The 21,451-nt window shown below is 38.2% G+C and overlaps 2 protein-coding genes across 12 annotated transcripts; one reads left to right on the forward strand and one right to left on the reverse strand.

The window, feature by feature from the left end:
• Positions 1 to 647: 647 nt before the first annotated feature.
• Positions 648 to 12,305, forward strand: LOC112047909 (tRNA (guanine(10)-N2)-methyltransferase homolog). Its single transcript, XM_024085206.2, has 9 exons — positions 648 to 1,068; positions 1,147 to 1,527; positions 3,985 to 4,119; positions 7,124 to 7,313; positions 8,418 to 8,491; positions 9,874 to 10,012; positions 10,403 to 10,601; positions 11,163 to 11,333; positions 12,151 to 12,305. Exons 1-9 carry the CDS (start codon positions 1,012 to 1,014, stop codon positions 12,284 to 12,286), a joined length of 1,482 nt encoding a protein of 493 aa, XP_023940974.1. The 5' UTR covers positions 648 to 1,011; the 3' UTR covers positions 12,287 to 12,305.
• A 1,864-nt stretch (positions 12,306 to 14,169) lies between these two features.
• Positions 14,170 to 21,319, reverse strand: LOC112047914 (piggyBac transposable element-derived protein 4). Of its 11 annotated transcripts, none has more exons than XM_024085212.2 (5): positions 19,879 to 21,319; positions 18,018 to 18,237; positions 17,759 to 17,830; positions 17,604 to 17,674; positions 14,170 to 17,029 (listed from the first exon to the last, which is right to left on the reverse strand). In XM_024085212.2, the coding sequence occupies exons 2-5, from the start codon at positions 18,234 to 18,236 to the stop codon at positions 15,025 to 15,027; spliced, it is 2,367 nt and encodes a 788-aa protein (XP_023940980.1). In that variant the 5' UTR covers position 18,237; positions 19,879 to 21,319; the 3' UTR covers positions 14,170 to 15,024. The 11 variants fall into 11 exon arrangements, with proteins under 11 accessions (XP_023940980.1, XP_052739770.1, XP_023940981.1 ...); XM_052883810.1 differs by lacking the exon at positions 19,879 to 21,319 and adding an exon at positions 19,450 to 19,843; XM_024085213.2 differs by lacking the exon at positions 19,879 to 21,319 and adding an exon at positions 19,172 to 19,417.
• Between the last annotated feature and the right edge of the window lie 132 nt (positions 21,320 to 21,451).

Here is a 21,451-nt window from a genome sequence, read left to right on the forward strand (position 1 = left end):
CATGTAAAATGTGTCTAATCTCTTTACGCAATGACTAAAAAATATCTATCTCGCTCCATTAAGGTAGCTTTCTTTAAGTTAGAGAGGTTACGAAAAAATAAAAAAAAATTCCTTGACCAAATTTGACGTAAAATGCCACATGTCCATTATATATAGGTGTCAAAGCACCGTGCGTTCGTTACTGCGGCACAGTCACGACTGTCTGCACCCACGCACGCCCCGAGTTCGAGGTGCGTAGGTATAGCTCGCGTTTCGACCTCTAGTATGAAGTCAAACTACTGCTTGTATATGTTTTTACTGTGGCATTGCTTAGAATATCCACAGATTAAATACATAGATTATTCGATTACTGATCGATGTTTGGCTGTTTCGTCAAAAGAATCGATTCTTTTTATAAATTGTTTTTATTAAAAAATTGATAAAATTAAGGTTTAAATACTTTCAAATGAAACGTTACTCCATCTTTTACTAAACTACAAGTTTTTGGCCGTTTTTTATGCCATTTAACTACACAAACCGGGACGGTTAGCGAGGCAAGTCCTTTTATTAATGGTCTAATGGTGTACCACTTTAGTTGTTTTACATTTCTACATATATTCTGTGGATAGTCTAAGCGATGTGTTGGTTAGTCTGTGTAAAAATTACGCGTGTGTGTTTTGCGAGTCAATTATATAGTTGTGTGATATATGTTTTCGATAGTGAGTTTACCTCGTCAGCCTCAAAAAACGATAGACTATTTGTTGGTGAATTTGGGTGCGAAATAGGTCCATTCTTTTAATGGTCTAAGATTCTAAAACTTCTACTTATAGCCTCTACTCCAATCCAATCTATCAATCTGTGCTCTACTCCTACTAATTTGTACGTTACTCTATGTTTGTGATTGTAATTGTAATTTGTAAACAAAAGTTGAGGTTATATATGCACATTGCACAATGTAAATGTAATTATTACTAATTTTTAATAATACGAAATAAATATCCTAACGATAATATAGTGTCTAAATTGCTAATTATGTGGCGCCGGTATTTAATGTGGTTTGCGCAGGAACATGTCGATTTCAGATATGCAGTAAGTACGTCGTTATTTAATCAATAATTCTATATAAAGCCTATATGTTTGTATATCAAATTATTAAAATTCTTTCAGGAAATGCAAAGCATATTGTCACTGTTCGAAATTCCCATAAAATACATCGAGAAACCCTGTCAAAACAAACCTTATTGGGTGGTCGAACTGCCGTCAGAAGATTGCGTAAAAAAGATCGCGTCACGGTCAATTTTAATCAAAACCTGTATAGAATTATGGGCTACAGCAAAAACAGAAACTGGATTGCACGAAAACCTAAGGAGTTCCATGAACAACCTTTCAGGAAAATGGTTAGGTACAGATATATCGGATAATAGCGAGTCACATATTTCTCCAAGTGAACTTATAGAGCGGTGTTGCGAGGGCGGTAAATCGTTTAAAATCGAAGTTGAGACTTTCTGTAAACATTTCACTATGAAGGAGAAGGTGGATAAAATTGAGGTAGGTACTTGAACTCTCAAATTACATGTTGGCCTATTGGACCTTGTATTGTCATGCTATTCTGCTAACAAAGTCTCCCAAAATATTTATATACATATCAATTCTAGAAAACGTTTGTTTATGATGAAGACTCAGTAAATGCAAATTATACTTGAAAATTATGCACCATCCTCATTTACTTTTTAACTATGCAGTAAATATCTGACCCTCCCATTCTAAGGCTTTAGGATTCAAGCAACTGTCAGGGTTCCAGAATACCACTCCGATTTTTGGATCAAAGGTAAATAGTAATCCCTGACAAAGCAAATTAAAAGGTTCCTCAATAAGGAGCATTATAAAAAAAATTGCCTTTATTCATTGTCTGCTCAATAAATAACTATACTAATATTATGAAGAGATAAAGTTTGTAAGTTTGCAACATTTTTTGTAAGGGGTAATCTTCAGAACTACTGATCCAATTGGTATCAAATATATTAGAAGAGTATAATAAGTCGGACAGAAACTCCTCTCTTAAACAAACTTATTCGCATGCGCTGCCTTAACCATTGTGTAAAATTTAAATTAATGTATGGAGGCTTTATGTATGTTTAAAAGTTGTACAAAAAAGTCTACGACACCATATATCTATCTTCTAAAAATTAGCATTCAAAGTACCTTTTGTATTTTAAAAATTATTAATTTTATATACATAAGTTTACTTCATTATTTATACAAGGTTACACTTGCAGGTTGGATGCAAGGTGCTCCTGGATAGGGGTCTTTACTATTTACTCACGTCGTCGTCATGATGATAATTCTGTCATTTATTGACTTCAAATTATATGTGAAGCTATAAGCCTTTCAGTAGCTAGAGCTCAAAAAGGATTGACTACAAATAAAAGGCAAATTAACTTTGTCAAAGCAGGTTCAATAACAAAAACATCTAGTAAGCCTTAATCAATCCTAGGTTCTGCACCTGATTGGACTTTATTAATGGATATGTATGAAAAACATTATAAAATCCCAGTGGATGTCGCTATTTCAAGATCTAGACCAGACATTTTCCTTTTGTCCAAACAAACCAAGCGATTAGTACTTGTAGAGCTTACTGTGCCGTGGGAGACTAACATTTCGAAGGACCACAGTATAAAAGTGAATAAATATTATGAACTAACTAAAAATGGCTATGTAGTTAGTCTGTACGCTGTAGAAGTGGGTGCGAGAGGATTACCAGCAAAATCGCTCTATAACTTGTTTAAAGACCTTGGCCTCTCTAGAAGTGAAGCTAGTTCTATATTAGAACGAGTATCCAAGCTCTAATAGGATCTTACCAAATTTGGCTAGGCAGGGAGAACAGCACGAGCAGAGAATGAAGAGTGTTGATTGATCGTTTCAGTTCAGGACTCTGCTCGGAGTTTTCTGTCTACCACGCGATGGACCCGGCAACCGCACAGTCCATGGAATGCTAAGATATTCGTCTCATAAATCCTTATCAAAATGAATTATTTAATAATCACAAGGATATTATAAAGAAAAGATTTGCCCTTTACATTATGTTAATTAGTTATAGTATAGTTTCAGAGATAATACAAAATTTCTAAAAGACACAGATATGCCGCTATATGACGCCCCGCTGTTTCAATTACGTAGTTCAGGTGTGAATATGGGGATCAAGCATAGCCTATGACACTCGCAAATAACGTAGCTTTCTGTTGGTAAAAGAATTTGCCAAATCGGCCCAGTAGATCCAGAGATTACCCCCTACAACCAAACAAACTTTACCTCTTTATAATATTAGCATAGAAGTCTCTATTTCCCTTGGTTTTCGCACCACGCTAAAAGGGCTGGACCGATTTTGCTAAGAGCCTACCTGAGCAAAATCGGTCATTTATTATTTATTATCAAAATAATAAGATATTTTTTGTCGCGAAAATAAAATTAAAAAAGGGTGAAGTAGGGGTACAATGTTTGTATGGAAAGTCCTTCATTTTTCTAGGTACATTTGTAAATGTAAAATGATTAGTGGACTATTTATTAGGTATAAGTTATAAAACTTGCAAAAATAAGTATAAATAGAAGGGTGTGAAATAGGGGTTGAAAGTTGATATCGATTTTTACCCGGAAGTCGCGGGCGTCCGCTAGCATATTATAACTTAATACTAATTAATTTATTAAACCTGTTCTGGTTTAATAAATTAAGTAGTATTGAATTATAATACTACTTAATTTATTCCCCTTGAGATAAAACTCTTCTAGACTTTGCAACTCTACTCTCTACCCTTTCCTCGCTAGGTTACCTGTCCAATATTTTTTTTTGGTTTTTGGCTAAATTAAAATTATTGAAAATTAAAAATAGAATGTGTAGTACAATGTTTAAATATAATTTAAGTATGTGATAATCCACTTTTCACTTTTCAAATATTTTTAATATATATTTTTTTCTTAATCTAATTAACTAATACATGTGTTGTGTTGCAGAAATTCAGTTACCTACCTCTAAAAGGCCAAGTGAAATTAAACAAGCCAGATGTAACTCTTTCATACATAGAGTTTTATGGTGTAGACCCCAACAATGTGCCTGAACACCCACATCATTTGTTTTTTGGCAGATGGGTAAGTTACAATATTTTGGTAAAGAATGAAACTAACACAAACTGACCATCACCCATAGAGCAAGTTGCCACGTTCAATGACTAGTTGGCAGCAGAGCTATGGCTCTCCTATAACAGCTCTAAAGTCAGACAACTCATGTGCTAATAGTCTAACAACTCGCCGTTCCCGGAGAATAAAATTGTAATTGCAGAAAGTCAATTCTTCAGAAAAAATAAAAAACCGAATTTTGGCGATCGTTGACACAGTAATAGACTTAGATAAAAGTGAGAAAGCTCGAATGAAAGCTAATTTTTATAGCTTTTGTTAAGCATATTGACAAAAGCCTAGGTATAATAATAAAGCCATGAATTAAAAAATTAAATGTTACCGAAAATAAATCATTGTATTTTGAATTTCATATTGTAATGTCCATTACCAATTTATTCGCCGTACAGTCTAACCAGAACTCAATATTGTACTCTGCACTTACCTTTTTTAGCTATAGGTTACAGAATAAAATATTACCATTATTATTCTAATACTATGCCAGTGACTATATCTTGCAATACTTTTGTAATATTTTATAACTTTGTTAATAACTGCATAAAAATTACGAAAAAAATTAAGCAGATGTTATTACCAGCTATAGATCCCAAAAATGATAAAATACTAAACCACTTGTAATGGAATTTACCATTTTATTTCCGGGAACTGTGAACTGATTGCAGAATTTCATCATTATAAAAATGTGAGAAAGGTCAATGAGCTAGCTCACTGCAACAAGCCCAGGTCACATACACAGCCTATTCAATACAAACAAACAAATCTTTCTTTTTATATATTAATGTAGGTGACAATTTTGATCCCTGAGGCAATGAGATACTGCTTGAATATTAGAAATGTAGAAGAAGTGTTGTGTCAATGTGACTTGTACACAAAGGGGAATGCCCAGCGGCCCATACAACGTCGGTCCGAGGAACCCAGGTATACCCCGTATAAAAGTATATGGAGATGATATGATGTATAATTATGGATCTGGTTAAATAATTGGCTCAATAAAAGTATGTTTCTTGAAGAAAAATACATTTATTTTATCACTCGTATTTATTTTACTTCGTGCGGCGAAGTAACATTTGAAACTGTATTATTTTCTTCTGTTACCAACAAGCTTTTTTTTTTATTTTTTTACAAGTTAGCCCTTGATTACAATCTCACCTGATGGTAAGTGATGATGCAATCTAAGATGGAAGCGGGCTAACTTGTTAGGAGGAGGATGAAAATCCACACCTATCGGTTTCTACACGACATCGTACCGGAATGCTAAATCGCTTGGCGGTACGTCTTTGTCGGTAGGGTGGTAACTAGCCACGGCCAAAGCCTCCCACCAGCCAGATCTTAACAAATAAGAAAACGAACAAACAAACTAATAATAAGTCTTCAAATAATAAAATAAAAATGGAAAAATAATAAAAATTTTAATAAAAAAAATACAACCGACTTCAAAAAAATCAGCAGGTAGAACATATTATGATGTTATTTTTCGCTTTTTAGTTTAGTGGGTACGTTTTTAGGTTTTGAAGTCGGTTGTATTTTTTTTATTAAAATTTTTATTATTTTTCCATTTTTAGTGTAAAAGTCTCAAACGAATACATCAGACCGTTAATGACAGTCACAACCCTTCTTGGTACAAAATTCTGAGCAATACAAATTAATCAAGCCAAAGCACAAGGTAGCTACCGTAAACCGTTAAGGGGTTCCCTTAATTGACCTTGGTCTTCATCATCAGACCCCTAATAACAGACACAACTCATCTAGATAGAAAGTTCTCAGCAATACGAATTAATCAAGGCCAAACACAAGGTAGTTACTGTAAACTGTTAAGGAGTTCCCTTAATTGTCCTTGGTCTTCATCACCAAACCCCTAAATGACAGTCACAACCGATCTATGTGGAAAGTTCTCATTAATACAAATTAATCATGCCCAAACACAAGGTAACTGCTGTAAATCGCCGAGGAGTTCCCTCGTCTGTTTTATCCCTCCTTCATCAGATCGATTTTAAATCTTCATGAAATTGTAGTGCTTACAAGTACTAAATGGAAAAGTTTACGAACACACTAGACATCCATATAATTTTTGAAAGTTCCCCTCAATTTCTCCAGGATTCCATCATCACATCTTGACATGATGGCAATGGGACCAAATGGGGACTATACCGTTTAAAACAAAAAAAAAATTTTTGAAATCGGTCCAGGCGTCTTTGAGTAATCGGTGTACATACATAAAAAAAAAAAAATACCGACCGAATTGAGAACCTCCTCCTTTTTGAAGTCGGTTAAAAATATCATAAAACTCAGGCTGGCCAACGATTTTAGCTTGTCCCCGTTGTGTATAAAATATAGATGAATTAAAAATGTCCTAAAACGTTGTAGCAAACCTAAAAAATAACAAAATTTTTTTAGATATAAGTAAATTCCTGGGTGGTTAGGGTTGGCCTGGGCGGGGTTGGGCATTCCCCTTTCATTTATTAGAAGGGCCATCAGGTTTTAGTTTACACCTACAGACTAATCGCGAACGCTCCTCGATACGTCAGGAACCTCACCATCTCGAGGGACCTGCGTGTCGAGGACCTAGACGTCATACATCAACTGGCACTTAGAGCCTTTGCCAAAGCAGATACGTCGCTGCTCCCCCATACACGGAACATTGCGCCGTACCACGCTCGCCCACCAGACCGAAAGGCATACCCCAGAGACATGCTCTAGATAGAGTCACCCAATGAGGCTACATGTTGAGGTTGCTACTTCACTAAAATCCATGAGAGGAAGAAGACGAACAATCATATATTCTTCGTCTTCTTCCTCTAACGCCCCCACCCGGGGGCACATCCAACGACCGCGCCACACTATAATGGCGTGCGACTGAATACCGCACGCAGGAGGCGATGCCTCGATACCCCCAGACCCATACGGGTCTGAGAGAAGAACGACTAGAGAGTTTTCATCACCTCACTTCTGTGTGTGCCAGGTAGCGGACGGGCAGCGCGACCTCATCAAAGTGCACTCGCTGAAGAGGCGCCAGTTCATCGGCAACACGAGCATGGACGCGCAGCTGGCCGTCATCATGGCGAACCAGGCGCAGGTGGCGCCGGGCCACGCGGTGCTCGACCCCTTCGTGGGGTCCGGCTCGCTGCTAGTGGCTGCTGCACATTTTGGAGGTTCGTATCATAATAATAATCATTAGGGTTACATAAATTATAATTTGACCCAGATACTTCTTAACATAATAATTGAAAAAAAAAAGCCTCAATAGCTCAAGGGTAAGACCGGTTGGACTCATCACCGAGGGGTGGTGGTTCGATCTTCGCCCTGTTGGTCTATTGTCGTGCCCGCTCCTAGCACAGTATTTCCCGACTAGTTGGAGGGGGCATGTGAATATTGGTCATATTATAAAAAATATGGCAAATATTCTTAAAAAAAAAAGACTTAGTAGTAGCATCTAATTTATAAGCAAACAGATAACAAAACAATATATCTAATAGCTAATATTATTTGTTAATAAAAAACAGATGCATGACTGTTGTCTACTTCATGATGTTGGGCTATGCAGATCCATTATGAGTTCCTCCATCACATTTACTGTTATCGACATATAATGATTGTCGCTATAGTTTGGCAAGTTCGTTGATGGGAAAATCGTGGGCGCGGGTCATTGCTACCCCCCTCCCGTCTCGCGTGGACCATCGGGGGTGTTACGAACTCATTTGCCAAGCTATAATTAGATTCCAGGTACAGCAGCAACTCATAGCTACTGCAGCTGTAAGCGTATAGTACTGTTACTGCCATGATACAATTGAGGAAAACTGTGAGCAGAGCCCCAGACTTGTGATGAGGGCAGGGTTAAGGACGACCTTGACTGTCGCACCACTTTAGTGCTGCAGGGATGCAGAACTCATCTACAGATAACCATTCATTTTGGATTTCTAAGTCATACATTCTTATGCAGAGATAGAACATCTTATGCACATAGGGATCTTAACATTCCATAGATTCACCGTGCAGGTGCCGGGGTCCATCGCTTGGTAAAGAGAAACTCCGAGCAGAGTCCCGGACTTGTGACTACATGATGTAGGGTTAAGGAATTCCTTGACGATCGATCAACACTCCCCTTCTCCGCTCGTGTTGTATAAATGGTGGCGTAAGAATTTTGGTTTTAGGGCTTCATAGTTCATAGCTAAAAGGAAAATCGGTACTCTAGGATCACTTTGTTGTCTGTCTGTTTATTTATTCCGAATATGAGTTTTCCATTGAATGTGTTGCAGGATATGTGTGGGGTTCGGACATCGACTTCATGATGCTGCACTCTCGCTCGCGGCCCACGCGCGTCGGACAAAAGGTAACAATGTATGTATTGTACGGGCCCCACGGTATAATAACTCTCATTTCAGTTATTTGGGGACCATTCTCACAGTTGGTAGTAATGTGGTCCTCAACAGAGAGGTCCTGGATTCAATTCCCAGTTCAGATTAGTTTAGAATTTAATAATTTTTAAATTGACTCAAGTCTGGTCTGGTGGTAGGCATCGACCGTGGCTAGTTACTACACTACAGGAAAGGAAGTAAAGCTAAACGATTTAGCGTTCCGGTACGATGACACGAGAAACTGTCAGAGGTATGGATATAATACTTGTATCTATTCTATGAGATTACAGTCAAGGGCTAAAAGAAAGAATGAAATGTCGCTTATTTTTCTAACTTGTCATTGAATAGAAAAAAATCATATTAGCCAATTGACGGTTCCACTGCTTCTCTAAGCCTATGTGCATTAGTACTATTTTCTAAAAAAAAAACACCAATCAGCAGCTTTTAAGTCTCCTTGGATTTTTTTTTTATTCTTTATAAGTTAGCCCTTGACTACAATCTCACCTGATGGTAAGTGATGATGCAATCTAAGATGGAAGCGGGCTAACTTGTTAGGAGAAGGATGAAAATCCACACACCTTTCGGAACGCTAAATCGCTTGGCGGTACGTCTTTGTCGGTAGGGTGGTAACTAGCCACGACGGAAGCCTCCCACCAGCCAGACCTAGACCAATTCTCAATCGGCCCAGCCGAGGATCGAACCCAGGACAGGAAATCTAATGACTCAGTGTAAGACTTCTACTTGTACATGGTGCCGCACTCGCACCGCACCCGCACCCGCACCCGCACCGCCGCCGCACCCGCACCGCCGCCGCACCCGCACCGCCGCCGCATCCGCACCGCCGCCGCAATTTTTCGGCTTGAACTTCTAAGCTGCTTCACCTGGCGGCAATCACTATTGGAGGGGAAATCTAGTCAGTGGTGATCACAATAGATCGGAAGCAGTTAACGTGATACAGGGACTTTTTGACTTGCAGAGCCGTTACATCTTACACCAGAAGAAGCAAAAGCACCGTCCATATCGAGCATGGAACTATACATACTTCTGTCTATTCACATTAGTATCTACAGTGTCTAAATTTAGCAAGAAAAAGAAAATTTTACTTGATGAATGTCAGGAATTCTTTCCATCATTACAGAAAAGTTTATATGGTGTTGCAATATGTGGGCTGAATTATTCGATTAATTCTTAACTGGTACCATAAATATATATGTAATTGGTATCGCGGGGGACGCGTGGCCCCATAGTATGTTTTGACCTAGAACGAATTTTAACTATGTGCATACTTGCGGTGCGTTTTTGCCAGTCTACACAAAGTTGCGGTGCGGCGCCGGTGCGTATGTACATATTTGTGCAGGTTCGTACCAAGGAGGAAAGTATAAGAGGCAACATGGAGCAGTACGGCACTAAAGACAAGTACTTGGACGTGGTGGTGAGCGACTTCTCTCTGCCGCTGTGGAGGGACGACTTGAAGTTCGACGCTATCATCACTGACCGTGAGTTTTATTCGTTGTTGTATTATAGATATACATAGTGAGAATTTATCTTTTTGGTCCAGTGTTTGTCTGATTCATGGTTGTTTTGCTTAGACAAAAAAATATTATTGTAGACTAGCTGCTTCTTTTAAGAAGAAAAAAATTCACTAATTTTATCATTATCATCATCTTCAACAGCCGATGGACTTCCATTTCAGTTCATGGCCTTTTGTAGGGACTTCCAAACATCACGATCATTAACCTCCTGCATCCAGCGAATCCCTGCGACTCACTTGATGTCGTCAGTTCACCTGGTGGGTGGTCGACCGACACTCTGCTTTCTAGTGAGGGCTTGCCATTCCAGCACCTTAGAATATATATTTTATAAATAATTGTTGACACTCTTGTTAGCACCATACGGAGTGCGGGAGCCGATAGAGAAGATCGGCATAGAGAGGCAGAACTACACGCTGTCGGAGCAGCACCGGAGCAACCACATCCCGGCCAAGGTGGAGTACAGTCTGCCGCGCGTGTACAGCGACCTGCTGGCCTTCGCCGCGCGACACCTGGAGATGGGCCGCCGGATAGTGTGCTGGTACCCTTTGGTCAGGTAGGAAACTTTGGCATGTTATACCGCACTTATTAGTTACTAGCGGACGCCATCCGCGAGAAAATCCGATGTAAACTTTCAGCCCCTATTCCTAATAAATAATTAATCTACTCATCATTTTACAAAACTCGAAACGAACGAAAACATGAACGATTTATATTAAAAATAACTTCAACCCCATTTTAACCGTAAACCCTAAAGTATCCTAAAACCTTCGAATTGTGGTCGCACAGCTCGGCTGGCAGCGTTCAGGAAACTCCGCGACATCTTTTGGTCCTAAATTTCAGTGCCTCAAGACTCGAACAGTGCGTGTTGCCAGTGATGAGCTACGGATCCGATACTTGGTCGCTGACTATGGAACTTATTAGAAGGCTCAGTCACTCAGCGGGCTATGCTTGGAGTTTCTCCATCGAATCAGAAATGAGGAGATCCGCAGACGAACCCAAGTCACTGACATAGCTCTGGCGAGTCGCGAAGCTGGAGTGGCAATGGGCAGGCCACATAGTTTAAGTATAGTATAGATCTGGTAAATATTAAAAAAAAATGATGCTGATTCGCCAGAGACGAGTACGACGCGGAGCAGCTGCCTTCGCACCCGTGCCTGCGGCTGGTGAGCAACTCGGAGCAGCTGCTGTCGCGGCTGACGGCGCGCCGCCTGCTCACCTACCAGAAGATCAGCGAGCGCGCACCCGCGGCGTGCGAGACGGAGCACGCGACGCTACACAACTTCAGGTATTGTTCATTAATCATCAATCTTTAGCAGCCCATATTCGACTCACTGTAAAGCTCGAGTCTCCTCTCAGAAGGATTAGGTCAGCACCACGCTGGCCTAATGCGGATTGAGTTAGAAAATTCTCTGGTATGCAGTTGTCCTCATGAGGTTTCATTCGCTGTTTTAGACACGTGATATTTAATTTCTTAAAATGCACACAACTGAAAAGTTGGTTGCATGCCCCGGACCGGATGCGAACCTATACGCCCTCCGAATGGAAGGCAGAAGTCATATCAGGCTATCACGACTGTCCGTAGAGTAAAACGTAAAGCTGCTTTATGCACACTTGATTTCTAAACTGGTAAATGCGTACGGAAGATAGTTTTACTGTAGTCGTATTTTTGTGGATGTGACAATGGGCACTGCTTGAACCTGGGGCTACTATGTTGTTCGAAGAGCTGATGGCCGTTGGCGTCACAAGCGGCTAAAATAGCAACTTTGTACCCGAAAGCGCACTAAGGGCTGACCGACAGGGTGTGGGTACACTTGGTCGATCTATGGGTACATCCTTCGATGACATCGAAGGAATCACTGGATTCTGGTGACTTAGGATTATGTTTGGAAGTCCGTACAAAAGACCTATGTCGTCCATCGATTGATGTGATGGTATTTCTGGAAGCAGTTAAACCCTAATAAGAGGATAATTACTAAAGAGAATTCTCTGGGTCCTATTTTTTTTAATTGTTAAGATTTTCAGCCAGTGCCAAGTCGGTAGTGTTTTCTCCCGTAGTATAATTATTAGGTACTTAATTTAGGTATGATTGATTCTCGTTTCAGAGAGAAATACTTTAACGCCGGAGAAGTGAGCAGAAAGGAGAGGAAAGAGAGAAAGGCGAAGGAGTTGATCGCCAACGCGTATTGGATCGAGCAGAGCAAATGTAAAAATAGTAGAGATATTAATCTTAAGGAATAAATTATACAAAAGACAATAACTTACTTTTCTAATTTACCTTACTTTGCTTTTGTTCTTTTTATGGTCAAATCTATACAAATATTGTACAGAGGTAAAGGTTGTGAATTTGTCTGAGTTATTAAGGTTGTTTAGCCTCATTTAATACTTGCGGATTCAGTCAAGGTTTGCTTTGACTCATTCCCTATCCTACTCCCACTCTACACCTACCCTACTCCCACCCTTAGGATCATCGTTTTAAATTTCTAAAAACAAAACTGACTACAGAATAGTTACAGAAAGAAAAACATACTTGACATTGAAGAAAGCCATAAAATATAGCATTTAAACTCTGTCTCTGTCTGTGCATTGCAGCAACGAACTAACGTTTAGTGTTATTAAAAAAACAAACCTTTTTTGTACTCACGTATGTTTTTGTTACTTTTTTAAAGTAACAAAAACATACGTGTTGACAATCTACCACTTGAAACATTCGCGATACTTAAATCACCACTTAGCAATTGGTTTAAGTTTGGACCACATTGCGTACCCATAAGTTATCATGTACCTATGATACAGACTCGTAGTTGAGGTCCACTAAGAATGGATTTTGCGAGGCCTGGATTAAGGTCCAAGAGCGGACGAAGTCGCGGGCGTCTGCTAGTAAATGGATAAAACGCAAATACACCACCTATCTAGAACTAATCTGAATAGTTTTGAAAAAATCCTACGGTGACCAATTACAATTTTTTTTCGGATTTTTCAAAATTTCTATTACTAGCGGACGCCCGCGACTTCGTCCGCGTAAATTTCGATGTCAACTTTACTACTACCCCTACCCTACCCTACCCCTACCCTACCACTACCCCAACCCTACCCAACCCCTACATCTACCATACCCCTACCCTAAATGTTTGATCCCCATATTCACACGGGAACGGGAACTACGTAAATGAAAGCGCCGGGCGTCATATAGCGGAATTTCTGCGACTTTTAGAAATTTTGTATTATCTCCGAAACTATTTAAGTAATTAACATACTGTAAAGGGCAAATCTTATCTCCATAATATCCTTGTGATTATTAAATAATTTATTGTAATAAGGATTAATGTTTAGTTGTATAAATAATGACGTAAACCTAAGTATATAAAATTAATAATTTTTAAAACACAAAAGGTACTATATCTGCTAATATATAGAAGATAGATAAATGGTGTCGCGGACTTTTTTGTAGGACTTTTAAAGATACATAAAGCCTCCATACATTGATTTCAATTTTACACAATGGATAAGGCAGCGCATGCGCATAAGTCTGTTTATGATGAATTTCGGTCCGACCTGTATGATAAAAACTGTGATAACTCGGCTAATTTATATGATACCTATATAAAATATAGCCTATAGCACTCCCCGATAATGTAGCATTCTACTGGTGAAAGAATTTTTAAAATCGGACCAGTGGTTCCGAAGATTACCCCATTTAAAGAATGTGACAACAAACTTTACCTCTTTATAATATTAGTATAGATAAATAAATTTTTTGGTTTAAAAAACAATAGATATCCCCTAAAGTAGAATCATCAATATTTGCCATACAAGATCAAGCAATCGTGACCAGAAAGCATCAGCGAGATATACATAAACAAGCAGTAGACGGCAAGTGCCGATTGTGTTCAAATAAGGACGAAACCACGCAACACATAATTTCCGGATGTGAAAAGCTGGCAGGGACCTATTATGTAAAGCGACATAATAACCTTGTTCAGTACGTTTACTGGTGTTTAGCTAAGAAACACAAAATTGACGTTTCTGACCTTTGGTGGAAAGAAACCTTAATTCAACCACAAGTTAGAAGTAGAATCCGGAATTATAATATATTATAATAAGGAGCAAATGAAATAGAAAAACTCAGTATATACCATTTATTAAAAACAGAACTAAGTAGACTATGAGATACTAAAACGGTTGTTATCCCTATAGTAATAGGTGCAACAGGTGTTGTGGCTAATAGTTTGGAAAAATACATAGAGAAACTAGACGCAAACATTGATATAACCATTCTACTAAAACAAGCAGCTATTCAAACCTCGACCATAATTAGCAAACTTTTTGGAGAGTTTGTTTCTGTTTACAACACACAAATTACAGACCAAAACACACACGAATCTTAAAACAACATTAACAATACGTTAAATTTACAGAATACTAATCAAACATTAATAACAACAAATAGTCAAACACAAAACGCAACATAAACTCAGCAAAGAAGAAGGGGAAGGGGAAAGAATAGAGCAAGAAGGAGAAACAACTAAAGGAGGTGACTTAATATACTAAATATTCTTTTTCCTGCGGGCCGCAGGACGGAGTATTTATTAAAACAGACTTTTGGGTCGTGAAAGAGAAAACTCTAACAAAAATAATATAATATAATATGTATAATACTTCTACCCTTTCCAATACCAAATAATTATCAAAATAGGACCACTCTGTAAATTAGGCGTTTCTCTTTCCGTTTTTTAATCGGTAAAAAAGAATCACATTGAGGTAAATTTTAAGTATAGTAGTAGATAGCCCCATCGAAGTTAACAATCTAGGGCCACAAAATACCGCACATATTGTATGTGCAAAGCACACAAAAATACATACACAATAAAATACAGTACAGATGACCTCGCATTACATTTAACTTTCACTCTACATTCATAATGTAGTTATTTATGTACAATTGGAAATAAATGAAAGAGAAATGAAGAACAAAACTACTATGTGAGTCGTGTATGATAAACTTTGAAGCAGTTTATTATACACAGTGGCACGTCACAAGATTCGCAACGATATGCACTGCGCTGTGTTGTCCGGCCTTCGCTATAGCAGACAACACAACGCTTGATATGGTTGCGATTGCGCGCAGCACTGCTCGGCGTCCGTTCATGTAGAGCCGGCCAGTGAGTAGATTCTGTGTACCTTCCAGGGATGGTCCGGGCAGTAAGTAAAACACGCCCTTTTGGACAAAATGCCAAGTGTTTTGTGAGGATGGAGTCTACAAGCTGAAGGCGGAAAGCTAAGTGGTGTTGCTGTTTCTGTGTGGATGACTGGAGGAGAATACGTGCGTTAAGAATAGAAATATTAAGTAATCGTTTAAATAGTTTCATGTACCACTTAATACCACGTTTTCTTTCTAATAAATAAGGCTCGAGCATTTGGTCTTTCAAATCTATCCCTCCCATGAATTTGTTGTAATCTAATACCATTTGAGGTTTAAATGGTATTGGCCGAGATTTAGGTCTAGAAGAGACTGTAGGCAAGGCAGTGGATGAATCATGACAAGTAGATATCATGGTTACTCGTTTTTTGTCTTGCCAAGATAATATTGAGACATCACCGGAATGTCTCGCAATATATTCTCCCTTTTTAAGTGGAGCCTTATTTATTACGACGGGAACATCTGCACGTGAAGACCTCAAGGTACCAACACAGTCGGTACCATTGAGCTTAAGATATCTCGTTAATAGGGGTGAATTACACCAATTGTCCATAAACAATCTATAACCTTTGTTTAGTAGGGGACCAATGAGCTTTTTCACTATAGCTGAACTTTTGAGTACCCCAGGTAACTGCTCCACATCCATTCCGGATTGTTTACCGGTGTAAACAATGAACGACCACAGATATCCGGTGGTACTCTCGCAAAGCTCAAAGGTCTTGATACCAAACTTTGCAGCATTGGACCGAATATACTGTTTGATATTTAATTTTCCTTTCCAAAGTGTCAGACTCTGATCTATGCAAATGTCTTTATCTAAAATATAATTCGACTGAAATTTTGAATTTAAATGCGTAATTATTGGTCTCAAATGGTGTAATCGATCCAAGCTTGCAACACCAGTGTTGGAGGGATTTGAATCGTCAATAGAGGGGTCGGAAACAGTAAAATTTAAGGCCTTTATTAGTGTTTCGTACCTCCTTCGTGTGAAGATGCGTTTGAAAACTTCTGTTCTCATAAGGGGATCACCAGAAAAGCAACTTGTGATCGTTGGCATTCTGATGATCCCCAGCATCATCCAGAACGAAAAGAGGCACAAAATTTCATGCCTATTTGTTGGCGACCAATCAGACTGAAAAGCGGTGGATACAATTTTAGTAGCGTATCGGTTCGTTTCAGTTACAATTTGGTCTAAGATGTCGTCGCCCCAAAAAGAACGAAACGCATCATAAGCCGAACTGTGGCTAAGCACAGAACCAGTACGCTCTTGTCTAAAATTTTCCTCCTTACCTTGAAAGGTCTCCATGGTAGACCATTCAAAGTGGAGATTCTGGCTTTCCAGCCTTGGGAGACCATCCTCTCCAGCAAGGGCATCAAGATATTCCTCATCGCTCTCGCTCTCGCTAACAGCAATCTGTCGTTCAGCGTTACGTTCAGCATCTTGTATACTCTCCTTACGTCTCCTCATTACATCCCTCGCCAAACTTACCAATTCCGAGGGGACGTCTGCATCTGTCGTCCAAATTTCATTAAGTGGGTGTCCCACCTCCCACCTAAGGTTCCCCCTCCGGCCCTGGCTCGGATGCCCACGCCCACGTCCGCGCTGTCCTCGCGCGCCCCTAACGCCCCTTCGCCCACTCATTCTTCTTTCATACCTCTCATTTCTTAAATTCCTATCACGCTCCTCAGGGGACACATACATGACGTGGGCATCCGGGGCTAAGAAATCGCCGGCACCATTCTGTTCCACGCCATCTTCGCCAATCACTAGCACCACCGCGTCTCTGTAACAAAAATTGCAAGTTTATATATTTTTTCAGTTTAGTTATTTAAGACTAGCGGACACTCGAATCCGCCTGGTTTAATAAATTCATTTTTCAACAAATCCAAGATAAAAGTAGCCTTTATGTTGCTCAATAGTTCCAGTAAAATTGATCCAGGTGATCCAGAGCCTGGCAAAAATTTAAAAAAGCTTGTTTATGTTTATTTATTATTTTTTATATTCTTTACAACTTAGCCCTTGACTACAATCTCAACTGATGGTAAGTGATGATGCAGTCTTAGATGGAAGCGGGCTAACTTGTTAGGAGGAGGATGAACATGCACACCCCTTTCGGTTTCTACACGACATCACTTGGCGGTACGTCTTTGCCAGTAGGGTGGTAACTAGACACGGCCGAAGCCTCCCACCAGCCAGACCTGGACCAATTAAGAAACCTCAATCAGCCCAGCCGGGGATCGAACCCAGGACCTCCATCTTGTAAATCCACAAAATTGTTGTCTAAAAAGAAAAGAATAAGCACGTGAGAAAACATAGTTATTTTGAAATTTGTTCATTTTTATTCATAAAAAACTTACTCTTCTGGTAAAAAATTGAGCCTGACTGGCGACCGAGACCTGTCTCGGGAATGATGCGGCATTTCTTCATCCTAAACGAAAAAATATATTCAAAACCACGCAAATCCAACTAACTAACTAACATTATAAAAATGGATGTATGATGAATGGATTACCATTTGAGGTACACTCTGGCGGCACTCTGGTGGTGTGCTAGGAGTTAATCCTGGAGTCTCTGGTTCCAGCTTCTAATACACATACAGAAAGCATACAATTCCAGTGCAACCCAAAATAAACAATACTCATTTCAACTTGTGGTGCACATAAAACATACTTAAAAATAATTACTTCTACTATTTATCAAATAACTTTTATATTTTTTATACAATTATCACTTATATGTAATCTAAAGTGGGGCCTCATTATTCTCCTCACCTGATTTTTCTCATTATTCTCTTCCCACACCTCATCTTCCTCATTATTCTCTTCCCACTCCTCTTCTTCTTCTCCACTAGTATCCAGCTCCTCAATCTCCATGGACTCTTCATCATCACTGTCCAACTCTACACTCGAGCTCTCTCCTTCATCAAGATCCTCATGATCAAGCAGATCATCAAACTCCTTTGGATGCTCTTCATCTTCCCTCCAAGACATACTATGCATAAAATAACTACTGTTATAAATAAATAATTAAACAATAGTGTAAAATACACATGTCACTATTTAATCCTAAATATACTTCTCATCAAGAAGTAACTTGTGTCATGGGAACTAAGATCAATGTTGAATTACATTACATTATGTAAATCCACAAAGACACTGAAATAATACCATGCTTATCAACTCTCTCAAATCTACTCAAATAACTCCAGTTGAGGGAATCAAAATAGATGCAGTAACTGCAGATCTACTGCGACACACAGCCACTTGATTTTCTTTTCTATTGAAAAAGCAAAATATAAAATGACGAAGTTGTTGATGTACCTGGCCACTATGTATTCACCACTTCACATAAACCATCTACTAAGTAGTCTGAACAGAACCTAAACATTTGGTTTGGATAGGTGAGTTATAAAATTACAGCAAACTAAGCAAACAGCAAAAAATCAATGCCACTGCATTGATTTTTTAACCAGAAAGGAGGAGGTTCTATGTTTAGCTGTAGGTTTTTTTTATATATGTCCAACAATATTTCCATCATTTGTGGACCAATTTTCTGAAAATTCTTTTTTTTATTTAAAGGGTATAAACCTACCAGGGTGGTCCCATTTTTTCATGTCAGGATCTAATGATGGCATCCTGGAGAAATCAAGGGGAATTTTCAAAAATTGTAATGATATTGTATTGATTAATTTTTTCATTGGATATTTTAAAGCACTACAAGTTTATGAAAGTCTGGAGTCGGTTTGATAAGGGAGCTGAAACACAGATGAGGGAACTCCTCAGCGCTTTACACCCCTTGCGTTTGGGTTAGATTAATGTGTATTGATGACAACTTTACATTTAGATGGGTAGTGATTGTCATTAGGGGTCTGATGATGAAGACGAAGGACAGTTAAAGGAACTCCTTAATGGTTCACAGTCACTACCTTGTGTTAAGGCTTGACAAATTTGTATTGATGATTTAATATAAACAGCTTGAATACATGACTGGTTTGGCACCACCTTCAAACTGATCAGAATGTAGCACATAACGTTTTTTTTTCGCTTTTTCGTTTATTACGTAGGTTAATTTTTGTGTTGGAAGTCCATTGAATTTTTTTTAAATTATGACTAGCCCCGACGCCCTGCGGTTTTGCCCGCGTAGTTTAAGTTCCCGTGAGAATAGGGGGATACTTTAATATAAAATATAGCCTATGGCACTCACAGATAACGTGGCCTTATAATTGTAAAAAAGAATTCTCAAAATATGCTCAGCAAATCCCCCTACAATACCACACACTTTACCTCGATCAACATTAATATCTATGGATTATGACAATGAAATATTGAAAAAAAGTTCGTCCTTAAATCAGTACAAATAGAGACCAAAATGGCTCACTTGATATCGATAAACCAACGGCCATTTTAAATGCTCAGTTTGAATGTAATCTAGAACAAATTCGTTTTTGCATTTAAAGCGCTTAAAATTAATAAATAATATGTTGTTTGCCTTTGTGTTAGCACGTCATTTTATTTTCCATTAAATATTAAATCTAAATGACTAAAATCGAGCACCTACAGGATTCTATTTCTTACAAATAATTTCTTAAAAACATTCAAAGCGGAATAATCAGCTAATAACATTTGTACGTACTTTGGAAAAAACACACTTATCACACTAAAGAAAAAATTTAATAAATAAGAAAATTATATTCTTTTCCTTGTTAAAAAGAAATTAGAGAAAAAGAAAACTGAAATTTGAAAACAAAACAAAAACACACTCCACGCCAAGGAACATATTTACTCCAAAGATTACAGTGTATTATTGGTAATAGATAGGCTACTCTATTTTTTTTCGGAACGCCTGTGATAGCGCCATCTAGTAACTAGCCACGGTATTTTTAGTATAGTATCCATTATGTTATAAAAATAATTATGCATAGTTTTTGTAAAGCGAGAGATTTTTGATTTTGTAATAGTTGAAGAAACCAATTAAGAAAAACAAAAAAAAGACAAAAGTTGTCCACCCGGGCTCGAACTCAGGATTATTAGATTGTACCTTTGTTATACACCACTAGGCCAAATGACTATGTGAAACGACGTTGAAATTAATGTATACTTACTGTCTTTCTTAAATAATCCCTTTGCTTTAAAAATACAAACACATTCTTCCTATTACGCGTCAGAATTAAAAGGAAAAATAATTCTTCTTTTTTCGCTTTTTTTTCCGTGCTTATACGGTTTCAATCTCTAAAAACATTTTATTACATACACACCTTAATTCATTGAATTTACTATCCTGGAATCTTAAATCTAGAATGTAGATGGCGCTGCTTCATAAAGATTTCACGTTCTTCTAAGTTCCCATGGCATGATTTACTCCACGCACAACCACAGAGTATCTCCTGCTCTTCTATAATCTGTGCTTGAGATTACAGACATAGACCACATTGATTTTATGGCATAGGGGAAGTACCACAGACGACAAATGAAGGTAAGAATATGTTTCCTTGGTATTAGGTAGACAGGTATAGTCTATTCCAAATCCGAATTCCAGAAACGTAAACAAGAAACCCAATTATATTATACACAAAAGTAACTCAAAATTAGTAATTTAAAGTATTTATCGAAACACTTTTGACAAGTTCGACATATAAAATTGACAGATAATTAGAGCTTGAAGTTAAAAATGAACCATAGATTGAACAATAGGAACCATCAAAATCGATTATAAATCGAATGTTTTTAATGTGTTCTAAGACCAACTACAAAAGGATCTGACTCGCTCTTTGACTATTTAGACTCGCTAGATGTTTAAGTTTGGCTAATGAAAGTACACTGAAATCGCCCGCCAAATTAAAAAAAAATCGGAATATATTCTCAAAATTATAGTGCAAATATTGGAATAACTGAGTTTAAGTGGAAAAAAAGGAGGGGAAAGAGAGGAAGGCGTTAATCGCTAACGCGTACTGGACCGAGCAGAGCAAATGTAAAAGTAGTAGAGATCTAAGGAATAAATTATACAAAAGACTAACTGAAAACAAATAACTTGCTTTTCCTAATTACCTTTTGTTATTTTTATGGTCAAATATATATTATATGATAGGTAAAGTTTGTGTATTTGTGTGTTGGCGAGTTTTTTAGCTTGAAGAGGTATTAACCCCGTGTTATTCCCACAGTAATGGGCACTACGCGGGTGTAACGCAGGACATATGCAAGAGACATAG

Source organism: Bicyclus anynana, chromosome 10, assembly GCF_947172395.1.
Source record: "Bicyclus anynana chromosome 10, ilBicAnyn1.1, whole genome shotgun sequence".
NCBI lineage: Eukaryota > Metazoa > Arthropoda > Insecta > Lepidoptera > Nymphalidae > Bicyclus > Bicyclus anynana.